At 41.8% G+C, this 19,276-nt stretch overlaps 1 protein-coding gene across 13 annotated transcripts in view; it reads left to right on the top strand.

Annotated features, from left to right (window-relative positions):
* The first annotated feature begins 649 nt into the window (after positions 1-649).
* The window catches only part of LOC127070333 (protein capicua homolog), a 31,430-nt gene continuing 12,803 nt past the window's right edge, over positions 650-19,276 (top strand). For 5 of the 13 annotated variants that reach the window (XM_051008149.1, XM_051008147.1, XM_051008151.1 and 2 more), the window contains exons 1-4: positions 2,680-3,586; positions 17,854-18,138; positions 18,240-18,622; positions 18,701-19,265. In XM_051008149.1, the coding sequence (XP_050864106.1) occupies positions 18,260-18,622; positions 18,701-19,265 (928 nt within the window). In that variant the 5' untranslated portion in view covers positions 2,680-3,586; positions 17,854-18,138; positions 18,240-18,259. The other 8 variants (XM_051008144.1, XM_051008140.1, XM_051008146.1 and 5 more) reach the window with 8 other exon arrangements.

Here is a 19,276-nt window from a genome sequence, read left to right as displayed (position 1 = left end):
TTTTGTAAAAACTAAATGTTTTGTTAGTATTATATCATAAGAAATTAAGGAAATAAAAGCGCAAAACTTGAAATCTCCTACCGTTTTCTATCCGCGTGTATCAAACAACGATAATAATAGTAATAATAATAGTTATAAAGAAGAAGAAAATATAAAGAAAAAAATCACCCGGTGACGTAAACACAAATAAGTTAGAATACGCGCGCGTGTTAAAAAGAGAGAGAAAGAAAGAGAGAGGGATGATGCGTCTTTTCTCCCTCTCTCTCTCTCTCTCTCTTTCTCTCTGTCTCTCTCTCACTATCTATCCATCTATCTTTCTTTTTTTCTATTCTTTTTTTGTTCTTTTAGTTTTGTTCCAGAGAACGACGCGCCTAACGTAACCTCCGATGCGTTTCTTTTTTATCTTGCGAGAAATCAGTGCGCCCGCGCCGTGCTCCTTTTTTTCCATTTCTTTTACAAAGAAACAGAGAGAAAGAGAAAGAGAGAGAGAGAGAGAGAGAGAGAGAGGCGAAGGAGAATGGACGATGCGCGAAAGAGAAGCGCCGGTGAGGAGAGAGAAGGGTAAAGAAGGGCGGCTGCAAAGTACGTATGTATGTATATATGTTGTGTATATACATATATATATATATATATATATATATCTTGCTTTTAAATATCGCCACCGTCGCCGTGCGCAATTAGTTTAACGTGCAAAGCGTCGATCTTATCTCTTTTGTTCGTTCCCACGAGTGTGAGTGGCTCGTACGCGAACGATGAGCCGACGACGCACGTGTACCTCGCCTATATGCCGCTTCTCTTCTTTTTCATTTTCTTCTTTTTTTCTATATACGCGTGAGAATTTTTATGCAATTTGAATACGTATTCGGTTTCCATATGTGTTATATATCCTATGTATATAGATACGAATGTGTGTACCGAGTGTCGATGATTCACCTCTCATCGTTTTCCTCCTCTTCCTCCTCTTCCTCCTTCTCTTTACCACCTTCGTGATTAGAACGAAAAACCTCGTTTCTTCGAAAGTCGAGTTTCTACGCTTGCTTAACAGGAAACGCGTCTATTACGACGAGCAAGAGTATTCAATAGTTAAACGTATGTGTGCGTCCATGTGTTCATGTGCATGCGTGCGGCGTGTGTGTGTGTGTATGCGCGCGTGCTGCTGGTGCTCCAGTATGTATACAAGTAGCGAAAAGCGCGCTTCTTCAACTTTCAAACGAACCGACCAATTTCGCGCGCACCCATTCTCTCTCTCTCTCTCTCTCGCTCGCTCACTCTTTCTGTTCGATGTCAGGTTGCAGCTGCCCGTTAGAAAGGACGTAATAATGTTTTTGTGAGAAATTCGACAATAGTATTGCCAACGATAGAATGTTTAGAAAACGATTAATACGTATATAACGCAAGAAATCAACGCAATGTAAGCGTAATCGATCGCATTCGAGTTCTCCGATCGTTACTCGGAAAATCCACTTTCTGAAGCATTTCTTTAACCGTTCAAGATCGACACCTGCTGAATCAATAATCGAGATGTCGTTCGACGAGAAGCAAAGAAAAACCATTACCCTTTAAGAGAATCGATTTAAAACAATGTCCGGTGCGATGACCTCTAGGAATTTTCTAATCGAAGAATAATCTTTCGAAATGTCATAATAAATATCCGATTTTGAAAGTCTCGAATATGCAAAAATGCGTGTTCGATATATCGAATACGTCATGAAATATCGAATAATCTTAATCTTCAGAAATTCCCAAGGAAATGAGGAGTATCGAATGAGATAAATCGTTGGAGAGCGAACGAGACCCGTGCTCGCCTATACAATATTCATTTCATTAAGAGAGTAATGGAAGAGCTCGTAGAAGGGCTACAAGTGTCATTCAAGTGCGGTGGAGGCTGTGCGTGATCGGTACTCTTCTTTCATCGCGCGACGATATTCTCAGCGATTAGCGCGCCATCGATCTCGCGGTAACGAATGCGAACGATGAGAAGAAAGAAAGAGAAAAAGAGGAGGAGAAACAGAGAGAGAGAGAGAGAGACGCATTAAGATCGCGATTTCAATGCGCTACTCCGTAACTCTCTGACGTTCCACGTCGAGCAACCTTTCCTATTCTCTCTCTTTTCCAGTGTACGGAGGCGTGTTCGTTATCCCCACTAGTTTGTCCTTCCACCCTTTCCTCGTTGCTTGGTGTCCCCTCCTATCTTGCCCGGAGACAAGCATTCCAGGAACCATGGACTCTACACCGCTTTTCTCTTTCGTCTTGTTCCTATGAAGCGCCCGACGAAGGTTTAAAGCACTCTTCCTCTTCTTTCCTTCTTTTCCTCGGAGCTTCTCTCGCTTCTCATCATCGTCGACGTGACGACGTCGTCGTCGTCGTCGTCGTCGTCGTCGTCGTGGTCGTGGTCGTCGTGATCGTCGTCGGAACGCTCTTCTCCCCAGCAACGAGACTTTTCCTCTCCTCTCTCTCTCTCTCTTTCTCTATTACCCCTATATTTCTCCTTCTTTCGACTGACGTACACGTATCCCACTCCGTATTTCTCACATAGCCGGTGAACGACGAGGTGTTAGTCACTTCAAGGACGTTGCTGTAATTGGGATAGGTCGGATAGACGCGTCGGTTGGGGAGGAGGGAGGGTTGCACTGGCGGAGAGGTAAGGTACGTCGAGAGAGAAAAAGAAAGACAGAGAGAGAGAGAGCGAGAGAGGGAGAGAGAGAGAGAGAGAGAGAGTGGGAAAGAAAGAGAAGAGGAAAAGGGAGGGAGAGAAAAAGCAAGAGAAAAAGAAAGGCTGTGTGCGTTTCTGTAAATGGCGGCTGGCCGGGCGTCGCGCGTCACAGCTGTTTCTGTCTCTCTTCTTGGTGTCTTTCTCTCGGTCAACCGCGCGCGCGTTAGTCGCAGACGAGCGAGCAAGGTCTCCAGTAGTGCCGAGGAGCGTGGAGATAGTACGCGCGCGCGCGGTGACAGAGAGGCTACGGGAGCTGCCGCCGGTACATTTTTCGGTCAAGTGCTCTCTTTATTGTGTATATGTGTTCTGTGTATGCGTGTACGTGTGTGGGAGAAGAAAGAAAAAAAGGGAGGAGAGAGAGAGAGAGAAAGAGAAAAAATCTACGCACGCACGTGCCCTATCATCTCTCTCTTTTCGTTTATTCTTCGTAGTGTTTAGTGCCAATCGTCGATCTTTCTCTCTGCAGAGAATCTCGAGTATCGGGCAACATGGAGGAAGGTGCGGTGGTTCTCCGATAGTGCTCTCAGCGATAGACTAGAGGAGTGAGCGGTGCGACAGCAGCGCCACAGGAGAAGAAGGATCGTCGTGTTAGTCTCTTTCTGTTTGTCCCTCTCTCTCTCTCTCTCTCTCTCTTTCTTTTCTTCCTTTCTCTCTCTCTCTTTCTCTCTCTCCGTCTCTCTGTCTCTCTCTAGCTTCTATCCTCCTATGTCCCGCTTTCTTCTCTACGCCCGCACGCACTTGCTTTTTCGTTCTCGCCTTTGTTCGATGCGAAGCATATCCGCCACTACCGCTACCACTACCGCCACCGCCACCGCCACCGTTGCCACCCCCGTCACAACCACCACCGTCGCCACGTACACGAGCAAACCACAGGTAAAGAACGATTAATCGAATGTTGTTGCCACGCTCGATCCGTGATACAAGCAAAAGAAGAAATGATTGAACGATTAGCGCTAACGAAGGAAGAGGTCGACACGATCTTAGGATCGACAGATTTTTTGAGAAAGAAAGAGAACGTTAACTCGCTAATGCACTGTCCACGGTTCTATTCGAACTTATAGTTCCCTTACTTCTTCGTCCCTAATCTTTCTCATATCTCGCTTCTTCTTTCATATAAAAGCAATATAGGAAAAGAATGAGTGAGGTTAGAAACTTATCCAACTATTCAGCAAAGGTATAAGAACGAATACAATTAAATGTCAAGTGATATTAGATCGAGACTCGATCGAGATAAAACCAGGTTGGTTATCATGTACACGCGAGAAGTAGAGATCCATTTTATCACTATTCTGTCGTGTCCCGGAAATAGGTACCAACGTCGAGAGAAGGGTAGGGAATCGAACGAGTTGCCAAGTACGATGTGTCTTTTCAATAATTCTCGACTCCTGGTAACGACTCCGTATCAGCATTGATCGACACAGTTCTGTTTAAATCTGGCGCGCTTATGTATCCTCGCTCTGATATTTCGTTACCTATCTCTCTACGATTACGTTTTCATAACGAAAGAGAATCACAGCAGAGTTCGCGCGCGTAATTTGAATTTATATCGCATATACTTTTGCGGCAATTCCACGGTGAGTAAGTACGAACACGTTCTTCTTATAAGAACGATCGGATCTATAAGAAAATATTATTTATTTTATTGCGAAGGAAAAGCAATGCTGAAAAGAACGACAAAATGTTTACCATCAACCATAATATATTTGATTGTATGGTAATTGCCTTTTATAAATATTATGAAACACGAATTGAATTATTTTTCGTTTACTGCCATAAAACATTTTTTATCAATTTCCCAATACAACACAATATTTTCTTCGAATATATATATACACTTCGTATCTCTTTACAATTCCTTTTTTCTCAAATCATAAAATTAAAAAATCAAAAGCAGACCGAAGCAACGACTTATCGGTCATTTTGTATCCATATACAAAAAAAAAATAATAGAATACCAATAAAATTATCGTTATTATCCTTCGCAACGAAAATAAAAAGCAAAAAATTGCGCGCAGACTCGCACCGTGTCGATGCCGTGTGTATCAGGATAATCCGTAAGACGGCCCTGATGATAGAGACCGAACTACGAAGCAGGCCCGGCGACGAGTAACGTCGACCCTGTGTCTTTAGCCGTACACTTCGAATTAGATGTTCGTCGCAACGTTAAGAAACGGAATGTTCTCTCTCTTGTTTTTTTTTTGTAGTGTAACTATGAGAATTAAAAAAGTGAAACAGAGTGAAAAAATGAAGGCACATTGTGCGACGCGTCATCGTCAGAGATATTTCGTACGTCGGCATACTCGCTCGCTAGCGGCCGCGTGTCTGCTCTCTACGCGATGCTCGTCGCGTATACGCGCGCCCGACTGGATCGCTAGCGTAGTGAGCTGGGGATAGGGTTTCGGGGAGGGAGGAACGTAGCGACGAGGAGGAGAACGTAGATGCGCGCGCGTGATCGCTCGGTTGTAAGAGCTGCCGGAGTGTAAAGCGGTTCAGTTGAGCAACCGAGAAGTCCGAGACTGTACGTGATCGTCGTCGTGCGGGGTGGCAAGAAAGGAGGAAGGAATGAATGGGAGGGGGAGAGTGTGAACGAGGCGTCGCGCAGCGACGACGACGACGACGGCGACGACGACGACGACGACGAGGACGACGAGGACGAGGACGGTAACGGTGACGGGTGCGAGCACATATAATAGCTATGTATAAAAAAAGAAAGATGTCAATAATTCGTAGATGGAACATTTGTGATTCTCGTTCGCGTACGCAGCGTATCGGTTAAATTGAATCCGCAAAGTGTAGAATCGTACGAGCGAACGTCTCCCTCTATTCTCGCTTCCGATCGTGTCCTACACCGGTTGTATGTATAATATATGTGCTACTATCGGGAAACTATTCCATTCTTCTTTCGCAGTGTGTGTGATCTAACAAAAGAAGGAAAGTCGTGTCCGGTCTCTCGAGGGTAAAGAAGAAGTACGGAGAGTCCGAGAGCTTCTCTGCGAAGCCGATAATTGCCTCGGAATTTACCAGTTCTGGGCATCGCGTTCTCGGTGTATGTGTGTGTATGTTTGTACACGTACGTGTTTAACCCTGCCATTTGTGTGCTCTCGTTCACCGTATTCCTCTACTCTCCTCTTCTGATCTTTTGTTCGAGACATCGATGGTTAGTGACCGAATGAAACAGAATGGCCGAAACTGGCGCCTAGGAAGGAGAACGTCGCCGTAGTGACAGATTACGGCGACGGTGACGGCGACGAGGACGAAGACGGTGGCAGCGGGTGGTGGTGACCACAGGCAGGACCCTGTATCCAAGAGAGCCTCGCATTCTGCGTGAACTCGCTCTCTCGGTGCTTTGCACATAGGTGTGTGTGTGTGTGCGTGTGCGTGTGTGGTTGCGCGCGCGATGTGTATGCGCGTATATGCATGCTATTCTTTCGTGACTCGCTCGCGCGCATAGAGAGTGAGAGACGTACGTACGGTACGTTACGCGTGTGCGCGCGTGTAAACGTGCACGTGCGCACGAGCTTTTATAATGTGTCAGTGACTCCCGTGTCCGTGGTAAAAGCAAGCGAAGTAATTCGTCCTTGCTACGAGTATCCACTACCTCTACTCTAGGAGTCAGTATACGCCGCCTATAGCTTCTATTTATACGACGACCATACGCGTCTCGCACTTTCCTCGTCGCTCACCTCTCTCTTTCCCTCCACCTTCTTGCTTCTTGCTTCCCTCATCCCTCCCCTGATCGCACTCTCAACCTTTCGCTCCCACCTTCTCCTCTTACATTGACTCTCGTCCCACCAGTTTCCCCCTTTCGCGTTGCTATCCCCTCTTCGTCGCGAACAGCAGTGTCGCTCTTGTCTCTTACTCTTTCTTTCTTTCTTTCTTTCTCTTTCTTTCTCTCTATCGTGCCCACACGCGCGCGCGCGCGCGCGTGCTCTCTTTCTCCGGCGCGCACACACACACACACACAACAGAGAAAACTTGTAGCGATATTCACCACGAGCGTGTCCGGCCGGCGGCAGCGGCAACCCACCGACCGAACGGATCCGATTCTCCGTTCGGCTTGACTCGCAACAGAAAAGAGATGGCCGGTGAACGGTGAATCGTGTCACGCGTCCACCCTTGTACTCGTGCATACTAGCGTATGCGCGGAATGTGCCACCGGGAACACAATGGGTTTATTGTGTTAGTGAATAATAATAGTAACGCTGTGCGCCGCGTCAGTCGTTGCTGCCGCCAACGACGCGACTACACACTACTATTACTATACTATTCTACTACTACTCTATTACTACACTACTACTCTACTACTACTTTACTACTATTACTACTACTACTACTACTACTACTACTACTACTACTACTACTACTTTACTACTACTACTACTACTACTACTACTACTACTACTACTTTACTACTACTACTACTACTACTACTACTACTACTACTACTTTAGTGTTACTACTACTGTACTATATTGCCACTAGTACTACTCTCAGTACTACTACTATTCGCAAACCAGTAGGAGACAAGTAATATTACGACGACAATAATGGTCACGACGAAAAAAGGGATGCCAAGGAGAGAACGATGATGAGCAAAGCAGTGCGCGCGCGCATGACTTTACTACCAGTAAAGACGCGATGTGCACTTTAATATATAAATGGACGTGAACGTGCTGCAGGTTGTGTTGTGTTGTTTCATTGGGATTTGATCGGGGCGAATTCTTGCCTTTGCATTTCCGACTATCATTCTCTACAACGACGAATAAAATCGAAGCTGTGCTCTCTCGTATCGCACGTTGCATAGTTTCCTGTCTTTCTCCCTTTCGTTTCACGCGCCTACACAGAAGACACGCACGCGCGCACCACACACCGTACTATCTTCCTTTTTCGCTCTTGTCTCCTCTTTCTCCCTCCCTCTCTCTCTCTCTCTCTCTTCTCTCCCCTTCTCTTTTCTTAGCCGTCTGATTTCTCTCCATTTTATCGTCTCTCCCTTCCTTATGTCGCATTCATCGTACACCTCGTGCTTCCTTCGAGAGTAGAGTTCTAGAGACCCTTGACCGTGCGAAATTTGATGCTGCGTTGTCGTCGCTCGGTTGGCTACGTTGAATGTCCCTTCGTAATTCCTTGTTTTCAGTTGACAGGTATTAGTATCGTAATAAACGTTTAAATAAATTTCTTTCTGTTTCTCTTTCCTCTCTATTCTCTCTATTCTCTTTCTTCATTTCGACCTCGTCTTGAGCAAATGAAAGTCATGTCGATGTTTTCAGCGAGACGATATCATCAACTATTTTCAACGCCTGATTAGACTACGTCCATGTTGTCTCGCCCTACGACAAATCGCTTCGTAATATAAATTTTAATCATTTTTAGTAATTTTTCAACGCGCGTGTAACGTACGTATGTACGAACGATATCTCTGTCTCTTTTTCTCTTATCTTCGAGATTCCCCACTTTTCTTCAAATAAATCGATGCTCCTGGACCAAATTTAAACTCCGTCATACTTTAATTAGGATATTTAATGGAATAACTAAAATCTCCCTCTTTCTCCCGATTGGATTTGCCAAGTGGGAAAGTCTATTCTTAATGTCTTCTTTGCTGCATCGTAATCGTGTCGTCAGTGTCGTTGTGTCGTCATTCTGTCGTTGTTATAGTCATTATTGTTGTTTTTGTCGTCATTATCGTCGTTTTGTTTCTTTTAATCATTTTTGTCGTCGATTTTGTCGTCGTCATCGCCGTCGTTTCGTTTCGTTAACTAACGAAATATGCGCGTCGATCGTTTCCCTTATTTCAAAAGAATTACCACAAATAGAAAGAGCATATATATACATGTATATACACCATATACATATATGTATGTATTTAGTGTTTCGCGATAGCGAGAAGTGTACGGAATTGACTGACCCGCGATAGTCTGCGATACAGTCGATAAATAGTGATAGACGGACGATAAACTTGTATCAATTTATGAACTTCCTTTCCTTCCTCCCAACCTATCGGACGGACAGAGAAATATCCTCGTTCCCTTTGCTTTTATACTTTGTGTCTACGAAAGAAAGAGAAAGAAAAAAGAGAAAGAACTCGCAGGGTGAATTGTCTGACGGACGAGCAACCAATTGGAAATCGCTTGTTCAAAAATGTCCACGGTCGATAGATTTTTGAAACTATTTTACCATCTCGCATAACTTGTAGCGAGGTCCACAAGGTGGCTGTAGTACACATTTCACGAGACATTCTTTCTTCGCTCGTAGAATTTGAAAACATTTTTTTTTAAATACATCAAAAGATGATCACGTGTTATGCGAGATTAATCCTGTGTATATATACACATACACACATATTTACGTTCGTACATACGATCTGGCGAGGTAGCAGCAAAGTTTTAAATCGATCGTCGTTGTCGTGGGACGATAAGGAGGCGTTCCTTGACGCGTTTTAACTTGTCTGAACGTGTCTTAACGCGTCGTTTCATGCATGTTCTCTCTCTACTTCGGCGCGATCTACGAATATTTCTCAGTTGGGTTCGTTGATCCGCTTCACCGTGTTTGTGATTCGCATCGCGCTATCTCTCTCTTTCTCTCTCATTTTTCTTATTGTCTCACCGTCTATGTCTGCCTCCCCTCTCTCATCCCTTCGCCTTCCCCCTCCCCCGCTCCAGTTCCGTCCATCTTACGATTCCTCCTCATAAACGACCGTGGCAACCAACGTTCTTTGCGCATCCGCAACCGTATTGGGTGATAATAACGCATCCGATAAAGTCAACGCGGTGGTGGCAGGTTTACGAGGGAGAGAAAAGAACACACTATCTCCCTCGATGATTTTTGTACGAAGCAGCGCAATCACGTTGTGTAACTTTTGTGTTTAATCTAATGCGCGCATGTTACATCGGGTAATACTACACGGGTATAATAGCTTTTGGATCGACGAAGGATTTTAATTGCATTGGATTTTTAAATATGGCGCCACTCGATCTTTTTTTGATTATGTTTCTGGTCTTCCATTTTTGTTCTCTCTCTCTCTCTCTCCCTTCATCGTTGCTCTCTTACCTTTTTAAACTATATTCTACATAGTAATTATTTTATTGTTACTCTGCATTCATTATGCATTAACTTTTTAATTAACTTTTTAATTAATTAAAATCAATGGCCCGTTACTATCTTTTCTCTTGTTTCAATTTAATGTCGGTTAAGAAACATTCATTCGTGGAAATATAATCAAAAAACTTTTTTTTACGTGCAACGTTCGATAAACACGAAAAAACCGGAAGAATCTTTTCAAAGATCAACGTGACGATCATCATGTTTCTCTCTCTCTCTCTCTCTCTTTCTCTTTCTCTCTCTCTTTCTCTCTCTTCGATCGAGTCTTTATCAATTTTCCATAAGTGTTCTTCGAATCAGGTGCTTTCTTTTTCCCAAACAGCACATTTAAAGGTATCCGTAATCAATTTGTTCATTAAGCCGTCAGAATTACGAACCTACTTGCGTAATCGACGCATTTAACAATCGGTTAGATCGAAACTCGCGTTCAGTTTGCTTACCTAACGATAAGAGACATGAGCATTAGAAATCCAGGCTCCGATAGTATGCGATATATGTGTTCGTTCGTTTTTCATTGAAAAGATTTGTGGTATTTTATTTACACGTGTAATTATTTACATCCCCCCCGGAGAAGGAATTTGAGTCAGTTTGTTATTTCAATCTCTATACTAAATGAATGATTCAACCAATATTTGTAATATGTAAGCATTGTAAGCGATGCATTCATATGTGCATATTCTTACGTGCTGTCTAGCAGACACTCTTTCTTTCTCTTTCTTTCCCTCGCTCTCTCTCTCTCTCTCTCTCTCTCTCTCTCTCTCTCTCTCTCTCTCTCTCTCTCTCTCTCTCTCTCTCTCTTTCCCTCTCTTTCTCTCTTTGCTTCTTTACGTACAAACTAAGCTGTGTCGTAACCGGTGTCGCGATTATAAACGTGCTTATGCCTTTATACACACTTTATACCACGAGTTAAACTTGAGAATCGAATGTGAAGTACGATTTTTGCTTTAACAAACTGTTGCACACGATCTATGAACTTTACTCAAAATAAAACATGGCGTGCGTGCATAATTACAAAGAGCCACGTTCTTCTCATGTCTCGGATAAATTTCAACCGTCGTCGTAATTTTTTCGTGGTTTTTTGTTTTCTTCTCTATCTCCCTCTCTCTCTCTTTTTTTTTTTTTTTTAAATAGACTATGTCATACCCGAATATAATTTAGCTCGAATTTCTTTCGGAATAGGAAAAAAATGAAAAAGACAGGCAACTCATCTCTCTTTTCATTCTTCGTGCTTCAATTTTGACCCTCTGTTGCCTTTACAGACTAACTCGACGACCTCTGCGACACCGTAATAAATATTGAATTCATGTACACAAGCGTGTTCTATACTCCCACGATTGACGTATACGCACACACACATACGCACTCATATATATAAATATATATCTGTGTTCGTGTGGGTAAAGTATCTTTCGAGTTTTAATACGAACTGGTACTTGCGTGCGCGCGCACGTGTGCTAACCCGATGGACGTACTCTTTCACTTGCACATTATATGTGCATATGTACATACATATATACATCTACCTATTATACATGTGTATCTACATAGTATCTACATAGCTTACGTGTATCGTACTATATTCATCATCGTGTCGTCTTATAGTACGCATCGCGTGTAAAGAATGGACGTAACTTCTTCGCTTACTTCGCGATGTGAATCGCGAACGATGAAGTTATATCGGAGAATTTTCAACGAATTCCTTTCACTATACCCAACTTTCATTCATTGTTCTAACAAGTCGCATTACAATTTCCATATAAATATATCTTTATGTTAAGAATAAGAATATTTTATATAATTCTTTATACGTTCAGAATCATCCTTTGTCTCCTTAGCCAACAAAATAAAGGAGATCGGAAATAAAAACATTATTATATACATATATATGTTTTTTGTATTAAAATATAGTCCTTGGTGACCTTTTTAACGATACGAAAGATTCAACGTAGATACTTTTCAATTTTTTTTTCTTTACCTTTGAAGGTCAACGTTTGAAGAGAAACGGTTTAAGATATACATACATCGTACATTGTATTTGTGTTGTATCGTGGTTTGAAAAGTTTTGAAATTTTACGAAAAGTCACGAAGGACTACATTTTGATACAAATGCCGGTAAACCGATAAAGCGTTTCTACTTTCTGATCTTATCCTCGTAAAAATAAATTAAATCTCACTGATAAGAACGATTGATAAATACTAAGAATAGTAGTGTGTACTTACACACATACGTACATGCATATTACACACTTAAAGAGAGGCAAATTTTATTGCAAAATATAATTGATCGTAGTCACAAAGAAATGAAATGGGAATAAGTATACGAGTAGTCGGATGATATTACTTCAACTTACAAATACATTATAAAAAATTAAAATAAGTGAATAATCTTAGTTTTTATTGCTTTTTTTCTTCTTTGTTCAAATTTTCTCTTCTCGATTAAAGTCCATTTTCTTTAGATCATTCGATCTTGAATAACGTTTCCTAGTCTAGTCTTTGGCGATGAACATGCCCTAAATATTAATCGGATGTGCTTGTTTCTAAGCGGCCCCTATCCTCCTCTTCCCGAAGATTCACCTACCAATTATACACCGCTGGCCTCTCTCGAATGTTACACGAGATGACGAGGAAGAGAGAGGAGAGCGTGTGCGCGCGAAAGAAAGAGAGAGAGAGAGAAAGCGAGAGGAAAGCATCGAAGCTAGTGCGTGTGCGCATACGATGCAACTCAATGTCCTCCCTACGCGCGCAGTTTCATGCGCACTTGCCTCGTACGAGTATATGACGTCACACGACACAATGGGGCATATATAACGCGTGCCTCTCAAACGCGTCAGTCCGTTGATCTGTTGCGAAAAGAACGATATCGGCCCTTTTCTTTCTAGAGTTTTCTCGGAAAAACTAATCGGTCGAGATTTTAGAAAAGGATATATCGAACGACAAAGAGATCTCCGCAAATTTTTTTTGCGGTAAAAAAAAATAAAAGAAGGAGATTCAAACTACTCGATGACTTATTTTATCTTCTTTATTTTTTTATTTTTATTATTTTTTTTTTTTTTTGATACCAGATAACAAAGTTACGTTTTTCTCTTATCATAGTAGAATCCACTTGTTAATTCTCTACTCCAGTAGTTTGTCATTCCGCATATAAATACACGTGGGCACGTGCCGGTCGAGCATGCATTCCCCAACCTGCAATAGACGGGTACGACAAGTATATTAATATAACTTTAAAGGGCAGTGTCATATCGTCACAATTCCACGCATCAGCCTGGAAACTTAATCGATAATTTCTTTAAACTCGGTTTTAAATATCCAACCTGGAAATTCTTTCTTTTTTTTTTATTATTAGTATTATTATTTCTTTTTCTTTTTATTCGTCTTTTTACTTATGCTACGATGTGTGTAAATACGCCAGTCAGACAATATCGAGTTAAGAAATCGATGTGCCCAATGCGATCCGTCTAAAGATAGAATTTGTTAGATGGAAAACAAGAGAGAGACAGACAGAGAGAGGGGGAGGCGGAGAGGGAGAGGGAGAGGGAGAGAAACAAAACGTGGATCAGTACCAGTGATGGAAGTAAGAGAATGAGAAGGAGGAGAGGAAAAAGGTGCCTTTGAAGCGACGACGATCGCAGATGAAATCAATCGCGGTGAGGGTTGGCGAGAAACGGCGAAACCATGCGGAACGGCGTCAAGCGGTGAAGGTATCTCAAACATGGGGTGCTATGCCTTTTATAAACGGATGAATGAACGAAGATGCTCACAATCGTTTTAAAGTATGACCCACGCCCTTCTACCTGCTGATATCTATAACACGCATATTTCTCTCTCTCTCTCTCTCTCTCTCTCTCCCTCTCCCTCTCCCTCTCCCTCTCCCTCTCCCTCTAACGTGTAGTAGTTGAGAAACTTAGATTTATGTTTCTACTCGAGGACAGATATATACTTTGCTGGAAAAGTACTTCTCTATTGTCGTCGAGCGTTTTCTTATTCGTCCAAAGAAAACTATGTTTAAACAGTTGAAGTAAAATGGCGATTTTCGTAGAATGGTGAAGGAACAAACTAGAGAACAGGTATCAGTTTAAAAGTAATCGAAACCAAGTTAAAGGATCTGCTACGGAGACCTATCGAAAGAACAATGTATTCGCTGATGTAGACGACCAAAGAATGATCCTCTCTTTCACCCTCCCTATTTTTCCTTCTTTCTTTGCATTTGTGAAAAAAGATACGGTATGCAGCTTTCCCCTTAGAATCTATCCGTCACTCTCCTATTCCATTTACGAACTTACCGAATTTCTTACCTGAACGACTGGCTTCTTACCTAAACTCGCTAAAAAGGTATATTACACCGGTGTCGGTTTGCGGAGGGTAGTCGAATTCCTAGAACTAACGACACCTGTATACGATGCTAATTTCAAACGTTTCTTCTCCAATGTACCTGAAACATTCCACTTGTCTCTCTATCTTTATCTCTTTCTCTTCTTCTCTTATGCATTCAATTTGTTGAAAAACTAACCAGTTTTATTGATAATCGGATCGAAGAGGTCAATATACCGCGCTACGATCGACGATGATTATTAATAGCGCAATTCGTGTCAAAAAATCGACCTCGTGTCGATCTTTGTCTTATTTATGGAATGACATTTGCTTGTCCAAGAAGAGATTGATAATAATTCCAAATAAAAACATCGATTTCAGAGAAGTTCTTTATTGTCGTCGATTAAATTCCGCGCTCTCGTCAGAGATGATGTAAAGTAAAAGAGGTTACTTAAAAATATTTTGTCAAAATATTATAACGAACATTCTCGATCCATATGTATTCATTTGTCTCCGTTCTGATCGAGATGGTGCTGCCTCCTTTTTCCACCGTATTCTTTAATTCGATCAACGATTTCATTTTGCTGGATTCTCGGAGGACATTTAATTAACGGAGAAGACCCGTATTTTGAGAATATCAAATGACCTCGACGTGCAACGCGATACGTAATGCCGATATACCGAGGCAAAAAATGTCGTTTGTATTATAACGATGGAATGCGCGATTGAATTTTGCTTCGAGTTGATTATTTAAATCCTTATACAATGTTAGGTAGGTAGATAGATAGATAGATAGATAGGTAGGCGATAGATTCGAAGCGTCCATTCATAAAAACAAAAAGAAACAGAAATAGAAACAAGAAGAGACATTTCCGTATCTCCTTTTCCTCTCGCTTCAGAGATCTGTGTGTTAAGTTGTGAACGAAGTGCGCGAGTCGCACGTGCTTCGTGTTGCCAAGCGTGTAAGTGGGAAAGGAAAGAAAAAGAAAGAAAGAAAGAGAGAGAGAGAGAGAGAGAGAGAGAGAGAGAGAGAGAGAGAGAGAGAAAGAGAGAAAGAAAGAAAGAAAGAACGAAAGAAAGAACGAAAGAAACGACAGTGTTCTTCGTTGAGAGAGAAAAAATACGAAGGTACGATTGGTCGCGCGAAAATGCGACCACGTAGGAAATTCAAAAGCGAAAGATCACGACGAATGATGGCGAAGAAAGGAAACAAACGAACGACGAATGTCGCTCGACGAACGTAGCCAACTTCTTCTACTTCGAATAATTTTACTTCTGTTACACGCGTAACGAGCCGACGAATGGTTCTTCTGTGTTATATATTGCGTGTGTTACGCTACATACCTGTAAGAAGTCTCCTACTTCGTCCGACGGAAGAAGATAGAGAAAGAGAGGGAAGGAGGGTGAGAGACGGGGCGGGAGGGAGAATGAGCGTGGAAGGGTGGGAGAGAGTGAAAGAGAGGGGCGCGAAAGCGAAGAAGGACGCGATACAATGGTGAAGAATCTCGGGGAGGGTAGGACGATGGGTAAGGCGAGCCGAGCCAAGCGATTCGAGACGCGGCACGGCACGGGACAAGGGAGGGCAAAGGCAAGGCAAACACCGTGAGTCAGAGCCAAAGTAGGAAGTTAGCCAGGTTAGTGCATTCCCCTCTTAATCCTTTCGGCACATCGGTCAACTACGAGTCGTCTCTTCTACTTTTTCTTAGCGTCAAAATCGTTTCCTCTTTCTCTCTCTTTCTCTCTCGCACACAGACACATTCATTTATCTACAAGCCACGTCTCGTTCGAATTCAATTCGTCGTCGTCGTCGTCGTCGTCGTCCTCCTCCTCGTCGTCATTGTCGTCGTCGTCGTTCATTATGACATTGGGATGCTGGTAGGTAGGAATTTCTAGTACCCGTAACCACTTCGTTTTCCGTTTTCATCGCCGCGTGTATCTTCTCCGTTGTTGATTCGCGCTTCGATCTCTCTCACCTCTGGAATCAAGAGTCTACATTCTCTTGTAAACGAGCGGAGATCGAGCTGCGAGATGAAAGCGATACCATCTCTACTTACTTACATGCATTCGCGTTCCGAACGATCCCTACGGTCGGTCCACGCACGTCGTCCTTTCTTGCGACATGTATATGTACGTATAAACATACATATATACGTACATCGTACATACTCGTGCATACGTTCATGTATCGATACGTACCTCTAAATCCATATCGAATCACGATCTTCGTTTCTTCTCTTTCTTTTTCTATTTCTCTCTCTCTCTCTCTCTCTCTCTCCCCCACTCTCTCTCCCACTCTCTCTCTTTTTAATATCGTTGTTCGTTTTTCTTTTTATATACAAAGCTCGTATTTCCAAAATTACGTTCGCGTGGTGTAAATAAGACGCAGAGAAAAGTATTTAGATTTTGTAATATACTGATAATATATGTGATTTGATCATGAATAGGTTATGTTCACGATGCGCCAATAAAATAGTATACTCCTAGCGTTCTCTACTACGAGCGTGAATCGTGCGTGGGTGTTGTACTCACTGCCGTCGGCCGTGCGAAACGACCTGCTCTCTTTTTCTTCGAAAGTGTATTTCTCAAATCCACAATGTGCGATAAGCACCCACGTTCCATTTCGTTGCCAATAGACGAAACTAAATGAAAAACGAACGTAAACTTTGTGAACTCCTTTATTTTATGGAATCTCACAGTTAATTGTAAACTTTCCCATGTAAAAACTGAATCTCTGACGAGATTACGTTAAGAGAGGAAGATGAAAGTGACCGATTGTTTAATATCCGGGCTATCGATGATGCAAATTATAACATAAATTTAAAAAGAAAAATACTTTAATGATTTTAATGCGTTGATCTAGTCGAAGGTAAAATTTCATATTAATCGAAAAATGCTTCTTTATGATAAATATTTTGATCAGTCAAATGTTTCGTTAAATTATAATAAATCGTTCCTCTTTTAAATGCGTATAGTATGAATGTTTTCCACTCTAAATCGTATATAATCGTCGACACTTTAAATAGATACGTATAAAAATTTTACAGAGGAAGAAGCGTATTTTTCCATTTCCGATAACAACAAGATGAAGATTGCATACATATAGTTGTTAAAACTTACTATAATTTTATTATATGGAAAAGTAATTTCTGAAAAGTAAAGTCTTAAATCTTTGCGTATACTGCTTAGAGTAAGATGGGCCCAATCGCCGAAAATATTTTACTACTTGGCTGTCTCTGTCCTGCTCGCAATGTAAATGAGTGCTGGCGGTCCCAGTCTCGCGCAACACTTCGGCTGTTTTCGACACTACCGATCACACCCGAATGATGCACATGCAAGCGTGATTCGTACTACTGTCAGCTTGCTGCTTCTTTGTCCCCGAGTTGTCTGACACATCATAAGATATCATCAAATTCTGGTTATACTAGTGTATATTCTCGATTATTAAGTCCGTTTCTATTGAACTTATTAGCAAATATTGTTAAATACAACTATAAACATCAAAGTTCTTTTTTTATTCTACTATTTACAAAAGCTTATAAGAAAGTTTAGAACCTTGAATAAGACCAATTTTGTTTTTTAATTTTGAACAAATTTCCGGTTGTGCGAATAAGAATACTTTATTTCTTAGAAATGAAGTAGATAACTTTAGTGATCCGATGTTGAAATAAAATATATTAAGATCTTCGTATCAACTCTTCGGTAATTCTAATTGTTGTATACTTTCTTGTATCTAGGACATTTTGTTAGAGGTTCGAAACAGTTCAAGAAGATACAAGTGTTTATCTAAGAAAAGATCTTTTGGAGGAGGATGCTTGGCAGTTGGGGTTGGGAAGAAGTATTGGAGTTGGGAGAGGGAACAACACCCCTGTTACAAAACTGTCAGAGAAGAGAAAGTCCAGATTCGACACATCCTGTTCCAGATAGTCGGGTGCTGAGGTATGCTCCCAGCCGATGTCACCCCCCCGCCAGCGTCAATTCGTCACAGTACAGCTTGCAGCCTCCTCTCGACTGTACAGACTGTAAGTGCCATACGCATGTTTACTGAATATTAAATCTTTATTGAAACCTTAATGTTGGATATATAAATTCTTATCTATTAACTATTATTTGAAATTTTTAGAGCAGCGTGAGGTGGCAAAAATGCTGACTGCTCATTCTGAGATGCATGAAAAAAGAGGTCCCCTAGGAGGTGGACAATATGGAGCAGGCGGGGGTGGTGGCACTTCGATTGAAGAAAAATGTATTCAAGAACAACCACCCCCGCCTCCTGCTCCTCCACAACGGGATCCATCGGATCCAACAATTAGCGCTAAAAAACTTCCAAAGAAACGAAAATTTGATCCATCGGAACTCGAAGAAATGGATAAATGTAGTAATGTAACAAGCAATGTTAATAATATGATAAATACGCGTGCCCCGAACGTATCTATTGCTTGTTTAGTTCAACATTCAAGTTTGACTAATCGACAGTCTCCGCAACAACAAGAAGCAGACTGTTATCAAGTAAGTCCAAAGTCTCGGTTTTACTTGGATCGAATTTAAATCGTAATGATATGTGCTTAATTTATGATTTTTTATTAGATGTCAACACCATCGGTGGTAGTTTTACCTCCTCAGAGTACAGCTGTAGATTATTCTCTGAGAGAAGAACCTATGCGTGCTCGTCCTCGACCTGCTACGGTTGCTATTGATCTCAGTGAGTGGCGTGACCACAGAGTGTTAGCTTTAAGGGATTCATGTTATTATCCAGGTGTTATTCGTAATGTGATTCATGGAGAGATTCTCATAGAATTTGATGGAGAAAGGAAGTTAGTGCGTTATGGTGATGTTCTAGGTGCGGGAAGGTATGATGTGATAGGGGATGCTAGCCCGTCTATAGGGCAAGTGACTTTAGATGCGAAAGTTTGCATTAGATGTCCAACAGCAAATAGTCACATAGACGCATTAACTAAAGTGTTTGTGAAAGGGACAGTGTGCAAGATATTAACAAAGCCTAATCGTTTTGTTGTTAAAATACCAAGAGAAGACGATCAGAGTGATAGTTATGTAGTGAAACGTGCAGATCTGCGTTTGGTGCAACCTCCTTGGTGGGATGAACTAGAAGAGGGACTGGAAGATATCGACTCTAACAGAGTTGAAGCAGTTGGTAATGTTGCT

This window comes from Vespula vulgaris, chromosome 18 (genome assembly GCF_905475345.1).
Source record: "Vespula vulgaris chromosome 18, iyVesVulg1.1, whole genome shotgun sequence".
In the NCBI taxonomy this organism is placed as follows: Eukaryota; Metazoa; Arthropoda; class Insecta; order Hymenoptera; family Vespidae; genus Vespula; species Vespula vulgaris.
This window is presented reverse-complemented; position numbering and strand designations above follow the sequence as displayed.